This window comes from Accipiter gentilis, chromosome 4, assembly GCF_929443795.1.
Source record: "Accipiter gentilis chromosome 4, bAccGen1.1, whole genome shotgun sequence".
NCBI lineage: Eukaryota > Metazoa > Chordata > Aves > Accipitriformes > Accipitridae > Astur > Astur gentilis.
Window position 1 is genome coordinate 44898127 of NC_064883.1, and position 24243 is coordinate 44922369.

Below are 24243 nucleotides of genomic sequence, written 5' to 3' on the forward strand. Positions count from 1 at the left end.
AAACCCAGGCAGCATCCAACCATCGCTCTCAGAGTTTCCATCTTTCCCTTGGGATCATGACTTTAAATACATACTGTTTCCCATGGGACACAGGGCTGGCGATAAAGGAGAAGTCACATCGATGTGGAGGACAAGCTTGTGCCCTGGACAGCTGTAATCGCTAGGGAACAAGTTTCCACCCAGCAGCACCTCTGTTATCCTCCCCAGCAGCCCTGGGCTGTGGACCTGCATGCATTTATCTTCATGGTAGCAGCTAACCATCAGCAACCAGCTTCTCCTGCATTGCCCAGTACAGCCCAGCCCAGGAGGACGGCACATTCCCGCATGTGGGATAAGGAGCAACAGCACAGTTGGATATGTTTGTCTCCCCACCACTGTGGTGTGACCTTTCTGAGCCTTTCATTCAAACTTCACGGCAGAAGGGCCATCCCTCCACAAAACAGATGTGTGTTACTCCTGACCATTGCTGCTGGGAGGATGCACTGATCCTCCTCCTGGATGCGGTTGTCCATTTTCAAGGGGAAGATCTCTAGCAGCAAAGGCAGGCAGCACTCCAGGCATTTTACCGATGCCTTCAGCAGGACCAGGAACAAACCTGAAAGTCTTTCCCAGACTGTTACACAAACCCACAGTGAATATTTACAGCTGGATACCTTGTAGGATGTTTCTTTGCTTTCTTTTTAAACCCACTTTTTTACTGCCAGCACTGTTCTTTAACGGCATGGCACAGCTCAGTCGAGGTTCCCAGGAGCTGAAAGCCGTACCCAAGTTCTCTGCCTGTTCCCAAAACTGGCCAAAGGGCCCAGCCACCTGGGGAACATGCATCCTCAAGGCTTTCAGGGCCCAATCTCAAGGACATAAGAAAGATTCCCAGCAAGAAGTCATGTAGATCTAATGGATGAAAAATACTGGCAAAGGGACATGCATGTGACTTTGGGTTGCTGGCACGGCCCTGAGGGAACAGCTCAGCACAGGGAAGGTGCTGTATTCAGTCAGGATTTACTTCTTTTGTGTTAAGTTTGATCTTGAAGGCTCTGCCTATTTGGGTTCTCCATGGGGGTGAATCAACCATTGGACTCTTGGGAGGTTGCGAGAGCATCTGCCAAGCCACAGGCATCTTGGGAACATCTCAGGGATGAGACCCGCTCTGAGATGCGGCAGAGTGGGGCAGTGTCTGGTTTCAGCCTTTCAGCAGGAGATGCTCCCTGTGCTCCCAGTGATGAGGTTTTCTTTCTATTTTGTGGTACTGGAGGAGTACAAAGCCACAGCATTGCAGCTGTGCAAGAGACATGGGATGAAACCACCCTGCCAAAGCACATCCTCAGCACTAGCAGGAGCGTTGGAGCTCAGCAGCTCGGTTTTAACATGCCCCCATATTCCTTTAGCTGCATAAAAACCACCCTAAAACTAAGCCAAACTGAAAAAGCTCCCCATAAACTAATGAAAAACTTCCTGCTACTGTCCTGGTCCTGTCCCCACTGAAGCCACATCTTCTGCTGAGCCCCCCAGGCAAGTGTGTGAAAGCTGCCAGTTCCCCAGGTGGGGCTGGAGGCTGGAAACCCAAAGACTGCTCCAGGATGAGATCAGCTGTAGTCCTGGACCAGCTGGGTTTTCCCAGGGGAGGTGGAAGGCTGTAGAATTACCACAGGGTTGATATTACATTTATATATATATCTCTATGCCTATATTCACACACACATGTTCATATGTGTCTGTATATATACGTACATGTACACACACACACATCATATACACACTATGCATAGGTCTGCCATCTGCCACTATTTATAAGGGTTTGATTAAACAGAAAAACAAATTTGCCAACACTGATCTTCCAATCTCTACTAAAATTCAGCAAATAAAGAAGTCTAAACCCTTTACGATTTTGTTTTCCTGGTTGCATAAAGGCACTTTCTGATGATGTGAAGCAGCAGTTTGTTAAAAACACTGTAACTGCAACGATTCCCATCACATCTGTAGCAAGTGCTACACAGGCACCGGTACGACGCAATGTCACTGCCCGCTCCTGCTGCGTAGTGTTTGATCGTATTTGCTTTTTGCTTCGACGCAGAGGAATAAAAGACGGAAACCTTCAGCTCTGTTCTATGCTTTTAGGTCTCCCTGTGTAAGAGAGTCGCTGTGTTTCTGCCCATAACCTGATTTGGATGCCAGCTCATGGCTCGCAGCATCGAACGATGCCTTTGTTTCCAGCGATGCCTGCTAGAGCAACTAACAATTCAGGCAGGACATCAGCTGTAAGCGTGTCATGAAGGTTCATGCAATATGTCAGTTGTTTTTTCTTATCAAGGGATCAGAAATTAATTTTGATTAAGGATATTTAGTAATTAAACACTGCCTGACCTACAGCACTCTAGCCTTGCCATGCAGGAGGGGAGCTGCTCTCTGTCAGCCTGACTTCTCTCCCGAGCCACCAGCAGCTCCGTTTCCCATCACAGCACATTGTCCAGTCTCTGCTGGGGGCTCTGGTGGTGACGGAAGGGGTGGGAGATGGGGGGGGTTTGCTGTTGCTCACTGGAGGTTCCTGGCTGGAGAACATGTTGGAAACAGGCAAGAAAAGTCTTTTGTTAACGCACTGGAAGACAGCACTAAATTGGTCTGAAACTCCTTTTATCTCTTGACTTCCATATAAAAATTGTGCCTGTTCCCTGTGAGACGAACATAAGACAATACCGAAAAACAGAAACAAACCAAAATAAAAACCCCACTTACGCTGCCCTCTCTCTTTTTAGATGAAGCTATATCCATACAGACGTCTTTCCATCTTTACTGCTTGAGCTCCCTTTCTCCAAGCTGGCCTTGGGTTTAGCACCTTGTTTCTCCTGGGCGGTGTTGGCCCTGTTCTGCTCGACCACTGTGCCACCCGAGGCGGGACTGCTGGTTCGAGAAGGTTGCGTGTTGCCCTGGGTGCTGCTGTAGCTCTGAAATGCTATGTCTAACTGCTCCTGGGCCACTCGCAAGTGTTTGTGAAGGGTGGACAAGTCTGCTGGGAGGTTCTCGTCCGGGCTGGTGCATTGCTGTTCCTGAGCGACGTTAGCCAAGTTCTGCTCGTGAGCCATCAGGCTGTTGGGGATCTTGGTGGACTTCTCTGATTTCACTACCAGGTTGTACTCAGGAGGGCAGGAGATGTTCTTTGCGTAGGCATAGTTGTAGGGAGGCTGCCTAAAGCTGTTGATTTTCCGGTTGCGAATGGCATCTCGGATGGTCCCAAACCCCAGGTGAAACATCTCACACATGTTCAGCAATAAGCACAGGCAGCTCACGACATACATCACCAGGAGAAAGATGGTCTTCTCTGTTGGCCGGGACACAAAGCAGTCCACGGTGTGAGGGCAAGGGACTCTGTTGCAGACATAATAGGCTTCTACCTCAAAACCGTAGAGCAAGTACTGCCCTATCAAAAAGCAAACTTCAAACGAAGCTCGGGTGAGTAGCTGGAAGACATAGATTTTCATCAATCCTTCTTGCTGGATGCGCCTCCTCCCATCGTGCTTTTGTTGCTCTTTGCTCTTGGGCTTGGCTTTGGCTTTCTCGTGTTCTGCCGTGTCATCAGAGATCATGGGCTCCTCTTCGTCAGCTTCCATCGGGTCCTCCATGTTGCGCACTGCCTGCCAGTTCAAAGCAAACTGCTTCTTCTTCTTGAATCCCTTGAACTTCTTCTCCTCCTCCGCTGACCGGGCGATCCTGTGGATGGCATAGCCCAGGTACATGACCGAAGGGGTGGATATCATGATGATCTGGAAGACCCAGAACCTGACGTGTGACAGCGGCGCAAAGGCATCGTAACAGACGTTGTCGCAGCCGGGCTGTTTGGTGTTACAGGTGAACTTGCTCTGCTCATCGGAGTAGATGGACTCCCCCCCCACCGCTGTCAAGACAATGCGGAAGACGATGAGCACGGTGAGCCAGACCTTCCCCACGAAGGTGGAGTGATTGTGAATCTCTTCTAGCAGGCGGGTGAGAAAGCTCCAGCTCATGTTGGTCATAAGGGCTACTCAGTTATAACCTGCAGGAAGAGGGGGAAATAAAAAACATCGCGGTGAGTTAACACCTGTGGCTGCAGTCAGCGATACGGCTGTGACATTGGCACATCTGTGACTGATGAAGTAATTTTATCTCAAAGAGGCACCCTTCACTGCTGCAGCCCATCAGCCCAGGACCTCTAAGAGACCATGACATGGGGCTGACCATGAGAGCGCAGCACTGGGGAACGAGCCGTGGCCGGTGTGGGGGCATGCTGCAGCACCGTAATCGTAATAAACACAGATTAATAACGCAACGAGCCACAGCACCTACTAGATTCACCATTACCCGCTTTGTTGCCTGTTTCAAGACGTCGCTCAGCTGTAAGAAGGGTTTGGGTGACTGTAAAAGTGAACAACACAAGGCAACATGGCAGGCACCTAGGCACAAAAAGGTGCTTAACTTGTGGTAATCTCTTGCTTGCACACCACGGGCTCAAGCGCCTGAGCTGAAAGCAGGAGTAGAGGATGCTGCCCACATCACAGAGACTTGCGCTGTTGAAATAGCTTTCATTAGCAAACACAGAAAAATGCAAAGAATCAGCAAAAGAATGGGAATATTTATGTTTACAGGCTGATGGCCCTTTTAAGTTCCTCTTGAAAAAACAAAACAAAACAAACAAACCAAACCAAACCAAACCAAAACAAGTTTAATCAAATGCAGACTGTTTTAAAAATAAACCTTGAAAAACTTTCAGAGAAAAACATGCATTTATTAGAAGACCTGGACAGCTGGAGAGGAAGAGCTTTGTAATAACCATTTTGTGTTTAGCTTAACTTGCAATGTGGGGCCTCAGCCCGAGCTCCTTGGGTGACCCCAGGCAGCATTAAAGGCAGAAGGTAATTTTACTGCTTGACTGGCAGCAGCCCTGACAGACACCTGGAGATGAGAGCAATAAGGACCCAGACCCAGACCCAAAGAGCACTGTGGTGGGGAACAGCGGGGCTGTCCCCCCAGGGCAGCAGAGAATGGGTTTATCCTTTCTGCTTCCCTGCATCCCTCCTCCGAATCATCCTCAGGCTCGTTATGGAGTTTACCCACCTTGTTTCCACACAGACACCTGATGGCAGGCAGTAAATTAGGCATCTGCCAGCCCAATCCCACCCATGAACTGACACCTACTGCTGCACCCTGAAGCAAAGAGTGGGTGCGTTGGTGGCAGATGTGGAGCCAAGCACGTAAGCATGGACACGAGCGAGTTAGCGTGGGGTACCACATGGCAACGGTGTGTTATGGCTCAGCAGTAGCTGGCCCGGCACAGGCTGCTCCTCTGCAGTCCTCCAAAATCACGCAGAGGAAGAAAAAGGAGCTGTCGTCCATACCTTGAAAGGGTATGGACACCAAACCTACCCCTCCATGCTGGGTGAGCGTGGCTGAGTGGAGGTAAACATCCAGGAGGAAAAATGATGCCGTCAGACATGAGCCTGGTCCTAACCTGGCTCCGCACCGCTTTTATACGGAGACGCGAAATTATGCTTTAGGATTTCCGTGGCACAAGCCGGGCTTTGAGCCCATCACCTCTGCCAGGCGCAGGGTGGGAGCAGCCACCGGCACCAGCCATGGGCACAGCTCCAGGTGGGAGCAAGAAGGGAAACGTGCCCGGTTCTGTTCTCCACATCAAGCCCTTCTGGAATGCGATTTTGCTTCTTAGGACTGGAGCCAAACGGCGCTGGTTTGCTCAGCACTCGCCTTCGTGCTGCCCCGGGAGGTAGCAGCGCGGTCCGAGGCTCAAGATGCAGTGAAATTCTTCCACTGTCGAGGGCTCTCGAGAGCAGGCAGATGGAATTTTCTAACCCTGCTATTTCTAGATCAAACAAATCCTCTGCGAACCCAAACCCCCAAGTCTTCACACGCCAGACTGAGACTGTGGGAGCACTCTGCAGATGGTGTTATTCTTGTCCTGTAGCTGGAGAAACTGAGGCAGGGAGCAGAGAAACAGCTCACTCCGGGCTGGGCAATAAGCCAAAATAAGAGGTGGGGAAGTTCTCCTCTCTGCCCTCAACTTACCTGGTGAATAACAGCAGCCCTCAAACCTGTTGGGGCCAGAATCTCCATCTCCTGCCCCAAAAGTGATGCCTTGGACCCAGTGGTCGGTACAGAAACGCTCCTGCTGCAATTTCAGGACAATTCAGCCACTGTGGAAGAATGTGGAAAGCGATCCCCACAGAGTTATTTTTTATTTATTGAGAAAATTAGGTTTATTCAGGGGTGAGATTGGAAAGCATCCCCCATCTGCTTCTTTAGACTCAGTGGATACACTTTAAAGTGTCTTTAACCCTTCCTCTGATTTATGTCCTCGTTCAGATATGGACAAAATGGGGCATTAAATCATTTGCAGGATTAACCCAGGCATTCGGCCAAGCTCCAGCTGCCGGGGGGCTGGGAAGGGCAGACCCCGCTGCGTGCGGTGATGGCCCACTGTGGGACACGGTGCATCCATCTCTGGAGCATCCAGGTCCAGCTGAGGCAGGGCTGGGGCTTGGATCGAGCACACATCGGCCCCAGCTTGGCTGGCCCCATGCGGGTGTTCAGCCACTCGCCAGCTCCCACCTGCATCCCCAGTTAGTTGCAAGCCCCAAATTGTTCTAAACCACAGGCTTCCAGTGTCCTGTAGAGCAGTTCATTTATAATTTCAGTGCTCACCTAAAGAGTTTATGATGCCTACACTGAGAATAATTTACCATTTTTCACAATTCCCAAAGCTCAGACTCGCCTCCCAACAGCTGTTTTCTGGGGCACGGAGGGTGTGACCAAGGTAATGATGGCTTTTGGAGTAAATAGTCAAGTTTTGGTCTGATATTAGTCAGGATTATTAGCAAAGCACCCATTGCCTCCTCTGGGAGACACATTTTAGAAAGGAGCACCCGATAGCATTGCTTCAAAACATTCACAAACCTCCCGAGTCAAGGAAAAGGAAAGAAATTGCAAAATAACAGAAGCGGTGGGTTGTTGCTTTGAGAAGGCCACCTCTGGTTACCAGCCACCAGCCCGAGCTATTTGTCCTGCCATTGACACTGAGGCTCAGCCCTCTGTGCACATCTGGATCTGCAGGAACATCTGCAGGAAACAGCCTCGAGCTGTTTCTACGCCCCTGGGACCCCGCTGTTACCTCTGGGTATGGTCACACCTTGACATTACGCTCCTGCGTGCCCACCCACTCTCCTGGCACCGTATTTGAAAGCAGGAGCTGAAGAAATGAGTTAAAAACCCTGCCTACAATCAGTTCACTTAATATTCCAGTGCTTTTTGCAACTCACTGGCTAGAAAGACTGTACTGTGAGATGCCTTTAATTGCTCGGGGTGGGGGGTTAGTACACCATTATATTTTGGAATCGGTTATAAGGCAAACAAGCTGCCATGGAAGGATTTGTTCACATTGCTTTTGCTGATGAATAGGATGGTACTAGGAAAAGGCTATGTCTCATCTCCTCACAATGCCAACCATCAAAGCACAGAAAATGGATTTTTGCGTCTTCCATGTGCTTCAAACCTAATTCCTCCATGCACTAGGAAAGTTACACGGTCCAGCTCCCTGGGGAGAAAAACCTGTGTGGATCTGCAGCAGGTAGATGGATTAGATTAGGTGGTTCATGTAGCTAAATTATCTGCTGGAGAGATCGCATGAGAGGACCCACCATCCCTGTGGCTTTGAAATCCATTCATTCAGTCATCTATCTTCACATGTGACCTCCAGACTAGCTGACATGCAGTGTATGAAACGCGCGCGGGGTACAAGTTTCACTTCAAAACAGCTACAAAGGAGGAGTTGGACCACTCAACCCACCAGCAGCACTTAAAGTAGTGAAAATTGCGTGTAGCCAGGTACAGGAATGAGCTGTTGGCTCCACATTCTTATCACAGTTACTTCCAAAACCCACTGACCCCTCTGTGCAGTCGCAGCCACAACTGTTGGAACTGGGAAAACTTTAAAACCTGGGTCTAAAATAAGCAGAAGGAAAAAAAAAACCACCCAAAACCCCATCTGTGCTAGCTGGACGTCCTTCCTTTCTACACAGTTCCCACACCGTTGCTCAAATGGCAGGGAAAACAACGGAAAAAAAATCTACTTACAGAGACATGGTGCTTCTCGCAGAGGCTTTCCCTCCTCCGCCGACATTCCTGTGCCGCCAGCCCTCTGCCTTGCCCTAGATAAACTCCCGCCGCCTCGGTCCAGCCGTGCTCCAGCAGTTGGAAACCAGAGCTTAAGGGAAGTATTTAAAGTTCTGTCAAACCCCGCCTCTGCGTTCGACCGGGCACCCACCGCCGGGAGGTCCTGTCCGAGCTGCCCGCACCCCTACGGCCGGTCCCACCGCCGCTCCTGGCCCCTCTTTGCCTCACCAAGCCTTGGAAGAAAGAGGGAAGGTGCTATATATACACACCAGGAAAGAAAGGGGCATTGGTTTTAAATCCAAACAAGCTGCCGGGTCTGGTTTTAGGAACGCTGCCTGGAATTTTGCAGCTGAGCTCTTGAGCCGGTTGGAAGTAAATTAATAGCATCAGCTAGTGGCACTGGTAACAGATTTGTAAGACAGAGAGCATGACTAATAGGGAACATGTGGAAAACACATTTTGGCAAAAGCTCCTTGGTTGCTGCTGGAAAAAAATTAGTAAAAAAGGAGGGAAGGCTCGCTAGTGAGAAAAACTGCTCTGAAGCTCCTGCTTTGCTGCACTCCCAGGCAAAGCTTTCTCTGAAAGAGGTCGTGCACCTCTCTCCAAGCTGGTGGATGGGAGCAGAGAGCAGATGAAGGATGGGGAAGGGGTTTGAGCATGCACGGACCCTTTTTGGCTTCTTCGCAGAGGGAAGAAGAAATAAGAAGTATGGGAATGTACATGAAGCCTAAGGCAAGTGGAGAAGAAATTCTCCATCCAGATAGTTCAAGGATCACCTCTCCTCCCTGCCCCATCCCTGGAGAGCCTTGTCATTGCTACGCCAGCAGGATCAGGGGTCCTGGTATCTGCTGAGATGGAAATGGAGAGTCGAGGCAGAATTGTCCCCAGGAGCCAGTGAGGAGGAGAAGGAAGCGACAGCAGCAGCCAAGAAGTCACGAAAAGGATCAGTCCCAGCCTTTGAGGGGAGAAAGCATGGGAAGATGTACATTTGGGTCAAGGGGGATGTTTGAAACCATACGTTTTATCGGGAACTTTCATCCCTGGTCCTGACAAAGCAGGACATTCACTTGGCTGTCAGACCCCTAGTTTCCCAAAGAGCCCAAAGGGATACAGAGGGGCAATTCCTGCTCACTGGAGCATCTCATGCCGACGCTTTTGCAAGCAGGAGCATCTCCTGCACCGCTCCATGCTGGCTGACACTTTGGCTGCACCGCTGAAAGTCGTTCTGCGAGAGCCCAGGAACGTGTGAGCCTCTGCTGACACCAGAGCTGGGCTGTGTGACACGACCCCATTACAGTTAATGGGGTCTCCAGGGTATGTAGCATTTCTGGACACATCGCCGTAACTTTCCTGAAGGTTTTAAGTTACAAACTATTTACTTATACACAGTGATAAGTTAATTCGCTGTTCAAGAGTAGTTGTCGGTGATTGGCAGGTGGAAAAAGCCTTATAATCAGCTAAGTTAGGTGTAGGGATGAACATACCCTTGGGGGAGTATGCCACGCTAGGGAAACCAGCATTTGGATGGTATTTTGGGGGGGAATAAGCTTCTGAAGCAGTTAAATTGTCACGACCCCGGCTGCACTCTTCAACTTAAGCACATAGCACACCGACAAAGCTTGCACTCTCAAAGGACATGAGGAGATAGGGAGCTGGTTTCAGAGGAGAGCACCAGGGCTGGAGATCTCCTCCAGCAATGCCCCAAACTCCCTGGAGTTCTCCCATTGGGACCCCTCTGAGGGTGAGAATACGTGCAGTGAGCCAAGGCCACGTTACGTCTGCGTGTTCCTGGGGTTGGGTTTGGCCTCCAGCATGCTGGGGCAGAGACGTCCTTGCTTGCATGGTCCTTCAGGTCTGCAGACAGTGCGGTGGGTCACCTCCGCATGGATCACCACATGGTCTTCTTGGGTGCATCCCCCCCAAGTGGGAACACTGCAGGTTCCAGCACATGTCACACCATCTACTTCTAAAAGACAAGTCCTATGAGATCCATCAGACCTGAGGGATGGCCACCAAGATCTCATTCCCATCAAAGAACTGTGGTGAAACTTCCACCCACTTCAGCCGCTGCAGGATGGAGCTGCAGAGAAGTATTATTAGTTATTTAAAAATAACTAGCTGAGAACAACTTCCAGGCTCTGCAGGACTGCAGGCAGCAACTTAGAGATAAAAGGCAGCTCAGCATGGTCCCTGTCCCGTGGGTCATGCGGCCTTTCCAGGCCCTTTGCTTTCTAACCGTGCGGGTTATTTATACACACAGCAATCTCGTCTGGTGGAAGTTTTTTTTGGGCATCCGTGCTTCAGGCGAGCCAAGCAACATCTGCTCCTGCTCCAGCCTCCTGCCCAGCAAGTCTGGCCATCACACTGGCAGGGATTGAGTGGTTCCCGTCACCAAACCATCACCCATTGCCCAAACCGTTGCCCAGGGGAGGAGGCAGAAGGCTGGAGGCAGAGCCAGACCCGTGCATTTTTTTCTGCATGCTTTAGCTGGGTTTTCACCTCTGAACAGCTTGTGTGCATGCTAAAACCTTTGCTGCGTGGGTAATAACAGAGGAGGGCAGGAGTACGCACACAGTTATAAACAGTTTGTGTTTTCTTCCTCCCAAGGAAGACACTGGAGAGCAAACAGAGCTTTTCTAGCCATAAATGAACGTACAGGCTAAAACAGTAATAGGCATCTTTTCACACCCGGCCCACCCCTGCAATGTCCCATGTCCTCGAGTTTATGCTTGGCAGTGAGAAAAGAGAATAAAAGAGGGGGACAGAATAAAAGAGGGACAGAGGGGGAATGGATGTGATGAAGCCTTATATGATTCTGGGTGATGCTGGGAGTCACTTCTCCACGCAGGCACCGCTCGTGTTTCAGGGTAGTGATCCATACATACTTCTCTTAGATGTCCTACTGAAATGAATAAGTGCTGTCACTAATGATAATGAGATCTGGTATAAAGTCTCCGTGCTACATCAGTGATGAGTAGCAACCATAATTATCCACTCTGAACACAAATCTACGGAGCTCTGTGCTGTATTGTGCTGACAGTTCATTTTCTTCTCTAATTTTCACCTTTTGGGTTTTCATTCGATCTGTTTTAAAACTAAATGAAATCAAGAAATGCATCTTTGTTCAAATGATAAGCCTGCTTTTTAAAACAAGACCCAGGAAGCAACATCACTGTGTTGAGACAAATGTCACAGAATTGAAATAAATTAAGAATGTCAAGTTTTTACCTTATTGGAAATTGTTGGATTTGGGCGTAGGAGACTACAGAATTCCATGTCTGAGAAGCAAAAATATTTGAATACCACAAGCGAGGGCAAAGACTGAAGCAGCAGTTTTAATTTGTATCTTTTCTTCTTCGACTAACTTCACTAACTTTTTTTCTCTGACCTTCGGACATGAGATGAGGGACACATCTTCGCCCTTGGTGGCTGTGGGTGCCATCCGCTTTGAAAGCAGTTTGTAATGGAAAGGGTGGCAAAGGCACTGCCTAAAAGGAAATATTAGACTTGGAAAATATTCTCCCCCTTTTGCATAATATTAAAGTCCACTGCAGAACTGCTGAATTTTGTTATTACTCTTATTAGTCAGTAATTTGTGGGGCAGTTAGAGAGAAAAAGGGATCTGGGGGGTTACAGCTTTGCCAGTGAATGATAGAGTCACAGAAAGGCACGCTGAGGTCTTATCTTTGCAAGCAAAGGCAGCACTTTAAAACACTGCAGCTACAGAGAAGAAGAGGGAGCTTTTAATTTCATTAGTGTCTCTGGCATGGCTGGACTGTTCCTTGCAGCCCCATGCCTTTAGTGGAGCACCGCAGTTCTGGAAATGGCTCTAAATAGAGATTATTTTTTTCCCCGGGCGTAAAGATGTGGATCAGGGAGTGGCAACCTCCTTTCCCAGTGTGTTCTCCTTTCCCACTGCATTCTCCTTTCCCTCGTCCTGCTGTTATCCTTGCTGTTTTCAGAGCTGCTGGTCCCCAAGCACGGAGGTGTGGGGGGATTGATGGGTTTGGAAGAGGACTGGGACTAATTTTTCACAAGTTTGGTTCAAGTCAGCATTGCAACGTTGACATTTCTAATGGCTTGTCCCCAGGCACATGCCCGATTGATAGGACCAGGTAAACCAAGCTCTGCAGAGAGGTCCAAGCGTGTATCTCACTGGGACATCTTCAAGGTTGCCTTCCATTTCCTGATGGGAAAGAGGCCATCAGCACCCATTGGAGCTCCTTCTTCATGCCTGGAGTCTCCAGAGCCTTCAGCAACCCAAGGACCCGAGTTGTGCCATTGCCTCGGTGATGTGCTGGCTGGGCTGGGGACTTCTGCTGGGACAGAAGTCTCTCACGTTAAGGTGCTTTGGAACAGGCCAGTCCCTTCCAGCAAGGGCAGAAGCAACGTACTGGGATAGGACTTGGGTTTATGGGTGGAGGGACCATGTCTTGGGACAGCTCTTGTTCCCAGCCACAGAAACAGCCCGTTTCCTCAAGAAACAGTAACTGAACCAACAACCCCATTTACGGCTGATGGTATCAAGGCCAACTGTGGATGTCCCGGGGACCCGTTCAGGAGCTGCGATGCAGAGACAGGAGGGAGCAGGTGGGAATGGCCACAGTGCTGCTCAACTCAACCACCCTGGCCAAGGGCCTCCAGGCTCCCTTTCAGTCCCACCACGCTCCCTAGCTTAACACAGAAAAAAATCTCAGTTGTGCAGATTTTCCTCCTTCACCCAGAGCTTTGGGCATTATCCAAGATTTGGGTCTAATCGGGGCTCGCATCATAAGAACGCAGCCAAAACCTTAACTCTCGTAAAAAAAAAAAATTACAGGCAGAAGAAAAAACTGTGTCAGTGTCTGTTGCTAAAATCTGCTTCATCGCAAACCTCTGAGCGGACTTCTCAGGATAGTGGTGATGACAACCCCAGAGCAAATGTGTCATTTGAATGTCAGAAAGAAAAGGTCTCAACCTATTCATCTTCAGGTTGATTTTTTTTTTTTTTTCTGCATCTAGCTCTGCTTGTTGGATGAACCCAAGAAGGTTTTGATCTGGATCAGGATGTTGCAGTTGGTCTCTGGCTCTTGTAAGGACCAAACTCACACATTTTTCCAAAGCCTGCAGGGATTTTGGCTGCATCATTTCAGGATGTTTGAAAAACGAGGTGAAGGCTGCTTTCTTTCATGCACTCTGAAAATATAAACTCTGGCTCTGAATTGCCATGAAATTTGGACCACGGTTGTGCCTCAGTTAGCCCAGAAGATAGGTCAGAAAACAGAATTTCTGTTAAGTTTGCATTGGTTTGTGATTGGAGCAAAAAGCAAATGCTGTTAGCAGAATGAATAATATTTCTGCTGAAAAACAGTGAAATGTTTCCTTTGGATATCACTGACTGATGACCATGGAGAGGTAAAAGCACTTCACTTTGAAAATGACCAAAAAAAAATCTGATATGGTTAAATAACAATAAGATTTAAATTCTAAAGTACGAAAGCCCAGAGGAAGCATTTAAACCCAGGCTGGAGAGCAGAAGTGATTTATTCCAGCCCTTCCCAGCTGAAAATTTCACTGTGATGGACACATTCTTGAGACAAATTTCAGTGTTGACAAAACCACATATTTTTTTCTGACAGGAACCTTTCTGCTGAAGTTTTCAAGGCCGGCGAGATAATACGGACCAACGTACCGAAAGGTGGCAAGAAGGGACTCGCAGAGAGCCCCGGGGACGTGGCACAGCAAAGCCCTTTATAGCATTTTTTCCCTGCGTCTGTTCCCGCTCCAAAGAAAAGCCTCTGCCTCAATAGTCAGAGGTCAGATGGAGCAATTATTCCCTTCTCTATTTGTTTCCCTTTCCTGAAGTAGCCGGAGAAGCAATGGGAATAAAAGCCCATCTCCAACCGCACCCGTTGGGGTCATACCTGGCGTTAGTGCTACCCACGTCTCTCCTGCAAACCCATCGCGGCTCCCCGAGCTCTCATAACAGGAAACAATAAAATTTCCAGCCGACATTGCCAGCCCTGGCTGACCTGCAGCACAACCCTGTGAAGCCAAGCCAGGCTCGATTTGCTATAGACCTTCCTGAACTTGTACAAAAGAGTGAAAAAAAAAAAAAAGGAAAAAAAAAAAATTTTTCAATAAAAATCAGAGGAAATCCATCCCCTGGTGAAAATGGCTGTGTAAAAGTTCACGGCGCATCACCTCCTCCTGCCGTTGCCCCTGCAGCCGCTTTTCCACCTGCAGTTCACCGAGCAGCGGTGCGTTAACGCAGGCAGGGGCAGAGGAAAAAAGGTCAGGGTGCATGGGAAAGATGAGGGAACGCTGGAAAAAAAGTCAAGCGGCCACATTTTTGGCTGCTCCAGGAAGGTGTGGGGATTTGGGGTTTTTTTTTCCCTTTTTCCCTAACACCTGTGGATGGGCAGAGATGGTGTATGAGGAGGGATCTTGGAAGAGCCGCAGGAAAAGGGGTCAGGAGCGAGGGGAGCGGGAACAGAGGTTGGAAGCTCAGCCACGGCTTCTGGGCTTCATTCAAGAGCTGCTGGGTGAGGTCCCTGGCTCATTTTCCCCTGCTTTTCAGCTGCATGAAAACCATATTCACAGTGTCAGTGGGGGGAGAGGGGAGGGAATAGGAGCAGCCAACAACTCTGCAGAGGGATGAGCATCTTCGAAACAGCTTGAGGGTTAAGACAGCAACGCCCCAAAGCGAAGGTGGAGCGGTTGTGTCCTCTGTGGACACGCAGAAGCAAAGCAGGACATGCTCAACACCTTCTCCAGCTTTCCTCAACAAGCCCCTCTTGCAAATACACATCAGTTTTGGTTTTCTCGTGGAAAATGCTTCGCAACTGCATAGGAAGGCTGCTGACTCTCGGAGTTTGACTTTTTTTTTTTTTTTTTTTCCCAGCAGTTCCAATGAGAAAAATGATGGTGTCATCTCTGGCCTCATAAACCTCATCTGTCAGACACGGGGACAGCCACCGCAACAGGCAGGACAACCTGTACACCGCTGGCCAGGACGGTGATGTTCAACCAGCCCCATTACACATAGAAACCCTCGGGATGGACTCCCACCAGGATTTAAACCAGGTTTCTATGGGTTGGAGCAACCCAGGGAGACCCTGCCACTGCCCTTGGCTCTGGCTTTTGCCCCTAACGAAGGACAGCGTGACCCACCACGAACCATGGCCCCATTTGCCAAAGTGAGGACTCAGGTCTATAGGTTCAACCTTGATCCTGGGCTGGCATCCACCTGCCCAAACCACAGTGCAATAGGGAAGAAAGCTCTGGATTGGGGATTTGGTGGAGGTTTCTTTCACCCCTGAGTGTAGAAGTAGCCCAGCATGAGAATTGGGTCCAAAGTTATCTTCACCTCTTTGCAACCCCAAAAATATCTGTATTTTTATACAGCCAAAGTCCAGGTTAAAGGAACCATGTCTCAACCCTAACAAGGACAGAAGCTTGCAGAGAGCAAATCCCCCATGAGCTGGTGCAGGAATGGGACCCACAGGACCCGGCCCAGGTATTTGAATCAGGTCCACCTGCTTCTCATGATGCTCCCTTGTACAGCCTTGGCCACACATCACGACCACTGAGCAACTTCCCTGTCTTACACTGTCCTTGAGGCAGAACTCATGCCTTAGTGCTTTAAACAACCACATGTGGGTGATTTGGAAGAGCTGCTATGCCTGTGAGCAGATTTGAGGTCCTTTTGCTTTGGTGTGGCATCTGGTTGGGGTGTTGAGTCCCACTCTGCACTCTGCTCTACCAAGAACGTAATGCTGGTCTCCTAAACCCATCATCCAGCATCTCAGCAAATGTCCTGCTTGCAGGAGCTGAGGAGAAGCTCAGGAAGCAGGACTTGCAAGATAAGACAAAATCTTATCTGAACCAGGACATCTAAGACACCAAACCTCTCTGAAGATCCCAACACTCATTGCTGGAGCATCTATTTCCCAATCTCCTGGCTTTGGAGGAGCCTCTGACTTGCCAGGTGGGATAGAGCCATAACAGTGAGGCCACTCCATGACTCGAGTGTTGTGCAAATGGGGAAGAGGGCTGGGGATGGCTGCCAAACCCTTCCCTCCGCCGTATAAACCTATGCCAGCTCCATCCCCAGATAAACTCTGTGCTGCAGACCTGCCACCCCAAATCATCAAAACATCCTCCTGAGCTCAGCTCTGGCTACCCGGACACAGACCCCTGCTCACGGTAAAAAAATCCAAGATCAACTAGGCAAGGATATTGAAGACAAGAAAGCAAACGCCAAAGCAAAAATACCAGACACTCGGCTGCGACTTTATGGCCCATTTTTCCATTAGTAATAAGATCTAAACATAGTTAAAAGTAAAGAGAGAGAGACTCGAATGTGATAAATGAGGAAACAAATGGGTTGGACATGCTCTTGCCAACTGTTCTTAGATAACAGACGCAACAGAAAATAAAGAAAAAAAGGAAACGTTATTACTACAAGTGCTTTCCTATCCTTCTGGCCAGGTTCCCAGCATGACTGGGACAGGTTTCTACTCTGGTCACCGAGACTTATTGTTACACCAGTATCACCAATAAATATTTAAATAACCACTTAGGTAATTATACACAGAGATAATTATACGGTCATGTTTACATGCAGAAAAGAGGAGGATAAGAGAGAAATGCCCGGAGAAGTGCCCGGTGCTGAGCGAGCGGTACGGTACCTTCCCCGGGAGCCCTGGCGATGGGAGCATCGGCAAAGGCTGGCTGGTCTGATCCGAAGGCGAGCGTGGGGTGGGAAAGGGCTGGGAGCTTTCCTGGACGTGTTTACATAGGTGGGCCCCCACCCGCTGACGCCGGAGAGGTCAGCAGCTCCTGCCTCACATCTGGACGCCACTGGGTCCCCCGTGCCAAGAAGGGAGACCACGTGTCTTTTCATCCCCAGAGCTCGCAGGACTGGAGGGGTGTTGAATCAGTGTCTCTCCTTCCCCTCCAGAGGTAGATAGTGGGGTGGAGAAGGTGCCCTCAGGTTGGCATCCAGGTGGGAATAGAGCCAGCCCCATCTGGGCCAGGGCCATGCTGATGCTCAAAGCAAGGGTTGACTGAGATCTGCAGTGCTGGAGGTCCAAGCCCTTGGACATCCAGTGGGGTGCTGGCAGCACCTTCTCTACCCCTTCCACCCAGGTGGGCATGAGCACACCCCTGCCTGTCTGCCATGCTGGGCATCCAGCCATCCAAAACCTACACCAGCATCACCAAACCTTGCCCCAGCGTCATCAAACCCTACAGCAGCATCACCAAACCCTACAGCAGCATCACCAAACCCTACACCAGCATCACCAAACCTTACACCAGCACCACCAAACCCTACATCACCACCACTAAACCATACGCCACCTCCACCCAACCCTACCGAACCTCCACCAAAACCTATACCAGCAGAACCAATCCCTACACCACCACCACCACCAAATCGCACACCACCTCCACCAAACCCTACAGCACCCCTCAACCCACGGCATCCCTCGGTTGGCACCATGGGCCTGAGGGTTTGCCGTAGTCTCATCATGTCCCACGTACAAGCCTAAGGCAAACATCTCCCCCAGCCTCGCTGCCTGCCCTCTCCTACCAAAGGATGGACTGAGCTGGTCCCGGCTACCCAGTTGCCTCCACCCCACATGGTGGGAAGGAGCCAGGAGAGATGGCCTACAGCCAGATGCACTCAGAGAACCGTCATGGGATGGCACCATCCTTGCTGCAGTACTGCCCTCCTGGACAGTAGGAGAGCATAATCTCTTAGGGCCTCGATCCTGAACGTACACACGGGGCTGTGCAGGTTGTCAGTCCCGAGGTGGACAGCCGTGCTTGCTGCCCCTCGGGAAGCCAACAGCCGGTTGTGCTTCAACACGAGTGCGCACGCTACTTTGCGACAGGTTGCTCTGGGGAGCGAGCGGCCATAAAAAGGCGGAGAGAAGAAAGGGTAATATCGAATCCAGCTGTGAAAACAAAGATTAAAACCCTCTGAGCCTACAAGCTCACTTGGGCAATGCGCGGGAAACAATGCGCCAACATTAATTTGTCTCTCCGTGTCCATCCCACAGATACTTTTTCATGAATGAGCATGTTGTGGCGGAAGGGGAAGGCGGGGGAGATGCAGGAGGAGGAGGTGGACAGCCCTTCCACCCCTTTTACACAGGGGAACCTCTGCAGTTCATGGAGAGGCAGGGCCGTGAGGCTGAGCCAACGATGCTCCAGTGCTTGGAGCTGATCCACGACCTGAGACAAGTGGGCAGCTAGATGAGATTTTTCTCTCTTTGCTTGCTACAGCAGGCTGGTTCCGAAGGTAGAGATCTTCCCGGGAGAGCACCAGGCATATGGGTGCAGGTTTTGCTAGAGAAGTGAGTGGCTCGAGTGGATGCTACCCTGCTCACATCAGACCCTCCGCCACCCACTGGGATGCGGTGGGCTCCCGCTGCCAAAGCAGGTATTCCGGGTCTCACGGGGGCTTGCACAGGAGTCGAGCAGCCCCACACCAGGGATTTGGCCGGTTCCCAAGCAGGGATGTGTGAAGCTGCACTGTGAGGCTGGGGATGGGACACAGAGGATGCTACAGTCACAGTTGAATTCACAATAATACTAAAAATCCCGCTGACATGCAGCAAGCCCCTTTCTGGTCTCTCAGTCTTGTGCGCACATTTCTTTTCTTTCATGCTTTCTGCAAGCCCAGAGCCAGTTCAGCCTCCTCTGCTAATTTGAACATTGCTAAGTTTAAAGAGGATGGACAATGCCGCAGAAAGAGGGTGTAAAAGAAAAAAAACAACCCTCATCTTCCTTCACTTTGTGATAAATAGCCCTTAGAAATGCCAAGTGAGGGTTTCTGACCTACAGGCAGCTACTGGGACACGTCTAGGTTTGCTGCTGGTCAACTGAGGTCCATCCTCTTTGCTGCGGCTCTGACGGTGGTCACTGGCTGGGCACCCAGCCCACCACATTTCAGTATTCCAGGAACCCCCCTGGAAATTTTCTGGAGCGAATAGCTGCAGTGACCTGGCCATTACCAGAAGCAGGGGAAAGAAGATGAAGTTGTGGGTGGCTCTTCTTGAAAACTCACTCTTTCCATCTCTGCTTCTTTCCCTCCCTTCCTCTCCAAGGCATCCTCCCTCTAGCCTCCAGACAGAAATAAATAAGAAACCGCAACACCATCTGTGTTTCTGAGAAAGATTAAGAAGGAACAAATTAAGGGATGTGAATCAAACCCCCAAATTATGTTCCGCAGCATTGCTATAAGATGGTTCAGTTTGCACACAGATGGACAAGGTAGAGCCCTGTGGGCTTTGTGTGAGGAGCTGGAGCCTGAGGAGCAGAGTCCCACAGCCGACTGGTGGTACCCGACTCACTGAGCTGTGACGAATATGGAGCCTGTGAGCTTCCTTGCATCATGTGAAAGCAGATCTTCATCCATCGTCATCTTTTTGCCTGGCTGCGTTTTGGGTCCCTACTGACCTCAAAGCCTGGGAGCCTTCACCTCCACCCTCTGGAACCCACGTCAGAGCAGACTCTCTGCTGTCTCTAGGGTGACTCCGGGCAGAAATGAGCAGGGCACCCCTATTTCCACCTCTCCCAAAGGCAACAGCACAAGGGAGATACGGTTTTGCCTTCTCTCAAGCAGTAAGGGTCCTGCAAACCGTGAACCCCGATCACCAGCACCAGACACGACCCTGTGATGGAGGATGGCCAAGACATGATGAGGGAAAGGACTTGCCTGGTGGGAGATGATATCCCAGCCAAGCCCAGGAGGTCCCACAGAGGGTCTCTCCCATGGCACTGTCACCCTGTTCCATGTGGGACTTGACTCCAACCAGCTGCATCATTGCTTTCTACTTAGATGTGTTTCTTCTGCCTACAACCTTGACAAAATGTCATTGCATCACCCTGCCATGATCCCAGACTCCCCTTTGCGTCCATCCTCACTGGTTTTATCTATGCTGCTGGCTCCAAAAATGAGCAGGCCTTCTCCTGGCACACCTAATGTCGCATCTCACCACCTTCGGGACTGCAGATCCAGACCCCAGACAGCCCTCGCTCTGCTGCTGTCCATTCAAAGGTCCTCGCTCCATCCCCGTTTCAAAAATTCAGCTGACCAAGTGGGTTTTCTCCTTTGGCCGGAGCCCCTCTTTTCTGCTGTTGATTTAATAGTCCAGTTGTAATAGCCAAGAATTTCCAAAAGCTGGCGGAAAATTAAAGAATCGGTGCAGGAACGAAACCACCCCTGCCTTGGAGAACGGCACATTCGTTTCCTGCCAGCCATCCTCTTTCAGGCACTGAGAGCAAAAAAACTTTGGGCCTTTCCAACCACTAAATCACCCTTTTGGACTCATAATGGGGGCAGTTGAACTACACCTAGTTCCACCTATTGAAATGACGGCAACAGTCTCCATCCCACAGGAACTGACCCCTTTACTGTCGCCGATGCCGGTGGAAGTGCTGATGACATATGAACGTTAGCAACCGCTATTAATTTCCAGTGGTGTTTGCTGAAGTCGGAGCCAATGCAGAGTTAGGGGTGCAGGGGCGTAAGCTCAAGGGGCTGGAGGTGGGACATGGGGGTATTCAACCCAAAGGAGAAGCCAAGAGCTGCACGGAGGAGGAATTATGGCTTTGCTTAAGAGTCAGCCCTACCAGACTAAGCAAGGTGTAGGCTCGTTAGCCAGGATGCTCTGCATGTCAGCATATCCGAATCGTAGCATGATAGAATATCCCGAGTTGCAACACACCTTATGGACCATCGAGTCCAACTCACCTTAGTCCTCACGCTGAAGTCCTGCGTTCAAAAACACGTGATGTGGTTGGTGGGCTTCGCAGGACCGAGAAACGGGGTCATCACGGAGATGTTCACATGGCTTCCTCTTGCAGGTCTCAGCAAAGTCTGCCCAGCAGAGAAGTCCACGCACATACTCAGCCCATCACCTGCCCCATCCTGGCCAGCCCCAAGGAGAAGTCATCGCTCCCCCACCAGCTCCCAGTCCCTGCCCAGACTTCTGTCCAGCTCCCGCTTATGGAATTTTGGGTGCTTTTACCTGTGATTTGGAGAATGACCAATTTCATCCTTTTTCATGCCTGTTCACGCAACAGCCCCATTAACACTGTGGAAGAGAAGGGGAACGAGGGGGGGAGACACACGTTTGGCCTCTCTGCTGTGCAATGGAACGGGATGGGTGAAACGTGCATCCCGGGGCAGGTCTGTTTTTGAAAAGCAATTACTGGCAGGGAAGACGTCAAATCCTGCATTCCTCAGCGAAGGAATCTGGATGATGTCACCTCCTGCCCAGTGGCAGGAGCATTCCTGCCTGCGGCGGCTCCCTCCGGACAGCCCCTGCCTTTGCTACAAATATTTGGTTTGGCTTGTTTTTTGGAAGCTTCCCATTACAAGGAATAACAGCAGGATGGACTCTCCTACTGTAAGGCTTGTCTCTGTACCAGCACATTAGCACGGGCCACAGGTTAATAGAGGTTCCCACATGCCAGCCAAAATTGTACTGCTAGTAGCAGAAGTGTTTGGTTTTTGGTTTTGTTTTTGTTTTCTTTTAAATCTGTGTGGTGCGGTGCAGACTGAGAGATATCAGAAATCTCTTAAAATAGAAGGCTGCCTGCTCCACTAAACCACTTTCAACCAAATTCAACTCAGTTTTCTAGTATGTGTATCTAGATTGGAGGCATGTAGCTGTGCCTCTAATCTTGTGGCTTTCTCTCCCTCCCTTTCTAGTAGGATACACCTAGTAGGATACCTAAGCAAGTCAGGATCTTTCCTAACCAACTGGCCTGGAATAAAGTGCCCTTTTGCCTGGAAGGGGAGTCCCAGTAGATATTTCTAGGAAAAGGGTGGCAGGGGTATGGAGCAATTGTGGGATGATGTGGAGGCAGGACCACGTGCAGCGTGGTGGCTTTTCCTCAGAAGGAAAAGACCTCTCATGGTATCCTCCAAGACTGTTTTTAAGGCACTTGGGTGGGATTTAGTTGCCTAAATTTGGGTGTTCAGCCCTCTTTGGAGCTGAGCTCAGCACCTGCCTGACCTCTGAGGGCTGGTCTGGGGGACAGCTCGGTTTCCAGTTCTTCTCTCTGCTCCTCTAAAATTCCCTACGTGATCTCAGGAACCAGGAGACCAGAAGCAGACCCTGTCCAAGATGCGGTGTCCTCCTGCAACTCTTTTCTGCTAATTTACATTTTTAATTACCCTTAAAAATACCTATCCCACGCAAAGGTGCTGCTTGCACCTTGCTGTTCACCCGCTTCTCCTTAGCACCCGTGATGCCGGAGGACGAAAGGTGGACACAACCAGAGGGGTCAGGAACTGATCGTAAAGTACGTGTTTTATGGCAGATGGATAAATTGCTTCCTTATGCTCCAAGATGATCCATTGCTGGCACCTGAAGAAGTTTCATACTCTCAGACCTCAACTGCAGGTCTAATGGGAGAGGGAAAGTCCCACCCTTCAGTGGAAAATGAGCAGGAGGGTGTTTTTTGTGAGATGCTTGTGAGGTTAGATTACTCCAAATCCCACAGATGTTGATGGGATCTCACTCAGGTCACTGATTCTACTAAAACATGAGTTGTGCCACGAGATCCTAGCAAAGGCACAATGAGAGAAGTGATGGGAATGGAAGCGAGCTGTGTTTTTAACACCAGTACAAGGTATTGCCCCATATAGGTGCGCGTGGATGAGCTGGTTTGGATTATAAAAAATAACATTGAAGAAATCAGTTTTGGAGGTTTCCCAAGCTGATGCCTCTTGCATCTGCTGATCATCTTATTCTGCCAGGTCAGGGAGGCTGTGAGCATGGACAGGAGCCCCGGGCATCACAGTCTGGCTCTCTCGGTGCCAGATACTGCCTTCGTTGGCATAATAGCCAAATCTGGATGGATCCCCACCACGCTGATGGGTGAAATCGTCTATCCTTCCCCATGGGGACTGCAGGCTGCAGCAACCTCTCTGAGCCGGGCAGGAGCCAGGCATTTTTCACAGCTGCTGGGCAGCCTGAGCCCTAAATCAACCCTTCTTCAATTAGCACAGGACTTTCATCAGCACTCTGTTGTTTTTAAGCTCCAGCGATAAGAGGTTACAGTGAATATTTCAAACCGTACATAAACTACAGCCTGCCAACATAAACACCGTAAAAACACCCCCTATAAATCATGCATCAGAGTTCACCCTTACTAGAACTATTAAATTTTTCTGGAATGGCTAAAAAATTGCCGTGGGCTGCCAGGAGGCTCTGCAGCCACGAGATCTGGGAGAAAGAGAGACAGGCAGTGCAAAAACTTGCAAGAAAGCAGCTGCTCAGAGCAGAGCTTTCTCCTCATCCTCCCACCTCGGGATCTCCAGGCGAGCTCCGCTCATGGAGGACTAAATAAATGAGCTCCACACCCACACGTGTCCTGGCCAGCATGTGAAACCTCGCATGTGTTTGCCGTTAAACACAGTATTTCTTACAGAAAGCCGCCTGCTTTTCCCTGCTGCTCTTCTGGCCTGACTGCATCCATCTCCTCCTATTTTCCAGGGCATCCCTCTCTCCTGTAACAGCTAGGAGTAAGGTCATCTCACAAACCAGCTCCAGAAGGGTCCCATGGACTCCCACGGCTCATGCTGACCTTGTGGACTGAAGGAAGAGATCAAAACCTTCTCCATGTGCCACCAGAGCTTTCTCTGATCTCCAGGCAGAAACAGCCTTGGTCAAACCCTACAGCAACCTGGAGAGCCGAGAAGGGGGAGGTCTGGAGCAGCCCCCATGCAGGGACCAGACCCAGCTCTGGTCTCTTTGCCGTGGGTCCCACCCGCCGAAAGACCAGCAGTGCTGCAGCATGGCCAGCATCAGCCCCGGGCCATCTCCCAGGCTGGGGCCAAAGGAGAAGGCACGGTGGTCCTCCCCATCTCCCAAAATCACGGCGGCACACAGTCCATCTCACCACCCCGGGGATGTCCGGGAGAGCTTTGCTCTTCTGCTGGAGCTCCTCACTTCTCCACTCATATGGGGATGCCGGGCAGGTCTCCACATCCCACCCAAGGCGGTGGGATGTCTCATGCTCCACCAAACCGGCATTCCCCCCCCCCAAACACCGTGTCTGTCCCGTGCAAACCTCTGGGTCCAT

General features: G+C 50.2%; 1 protein-coding gene across 4 annotated transcripts in view; it reads right to left on the bottom strand.

Annotated features, from left to right (window-relative positions):
- Positions 1–705: 705 nt before the first annotated feature.
- GJC2 (gap junction protein gamma 2) overlaps positions 706–24243 on the bottom strand; it is a 37157-nt gene continuing 13619 nt past the window's right edge. For 2 of the 4 annotated variants that reach the window (XM_049798977.1, XM_049798978.1), the window contains one exon: positions 706–4024. In XM_049798977.1, the coding sequence (XP_049654934.1) occupies positions 2757–4004 (1248 nt within the window). In that variant the 5' untranslated portion in view covers positions 4005–4024 and the 3' untranslated portion in view covers positions 706–2756. Of the gene's footprint in view, positions 4025–8112; positions 8336–20899; positions 20955–24243 lie in introns of those variants that run through there. The other 2 variants (XM_049798979.1, XM_049798976.1) reach the window with 2 other exon arrangements.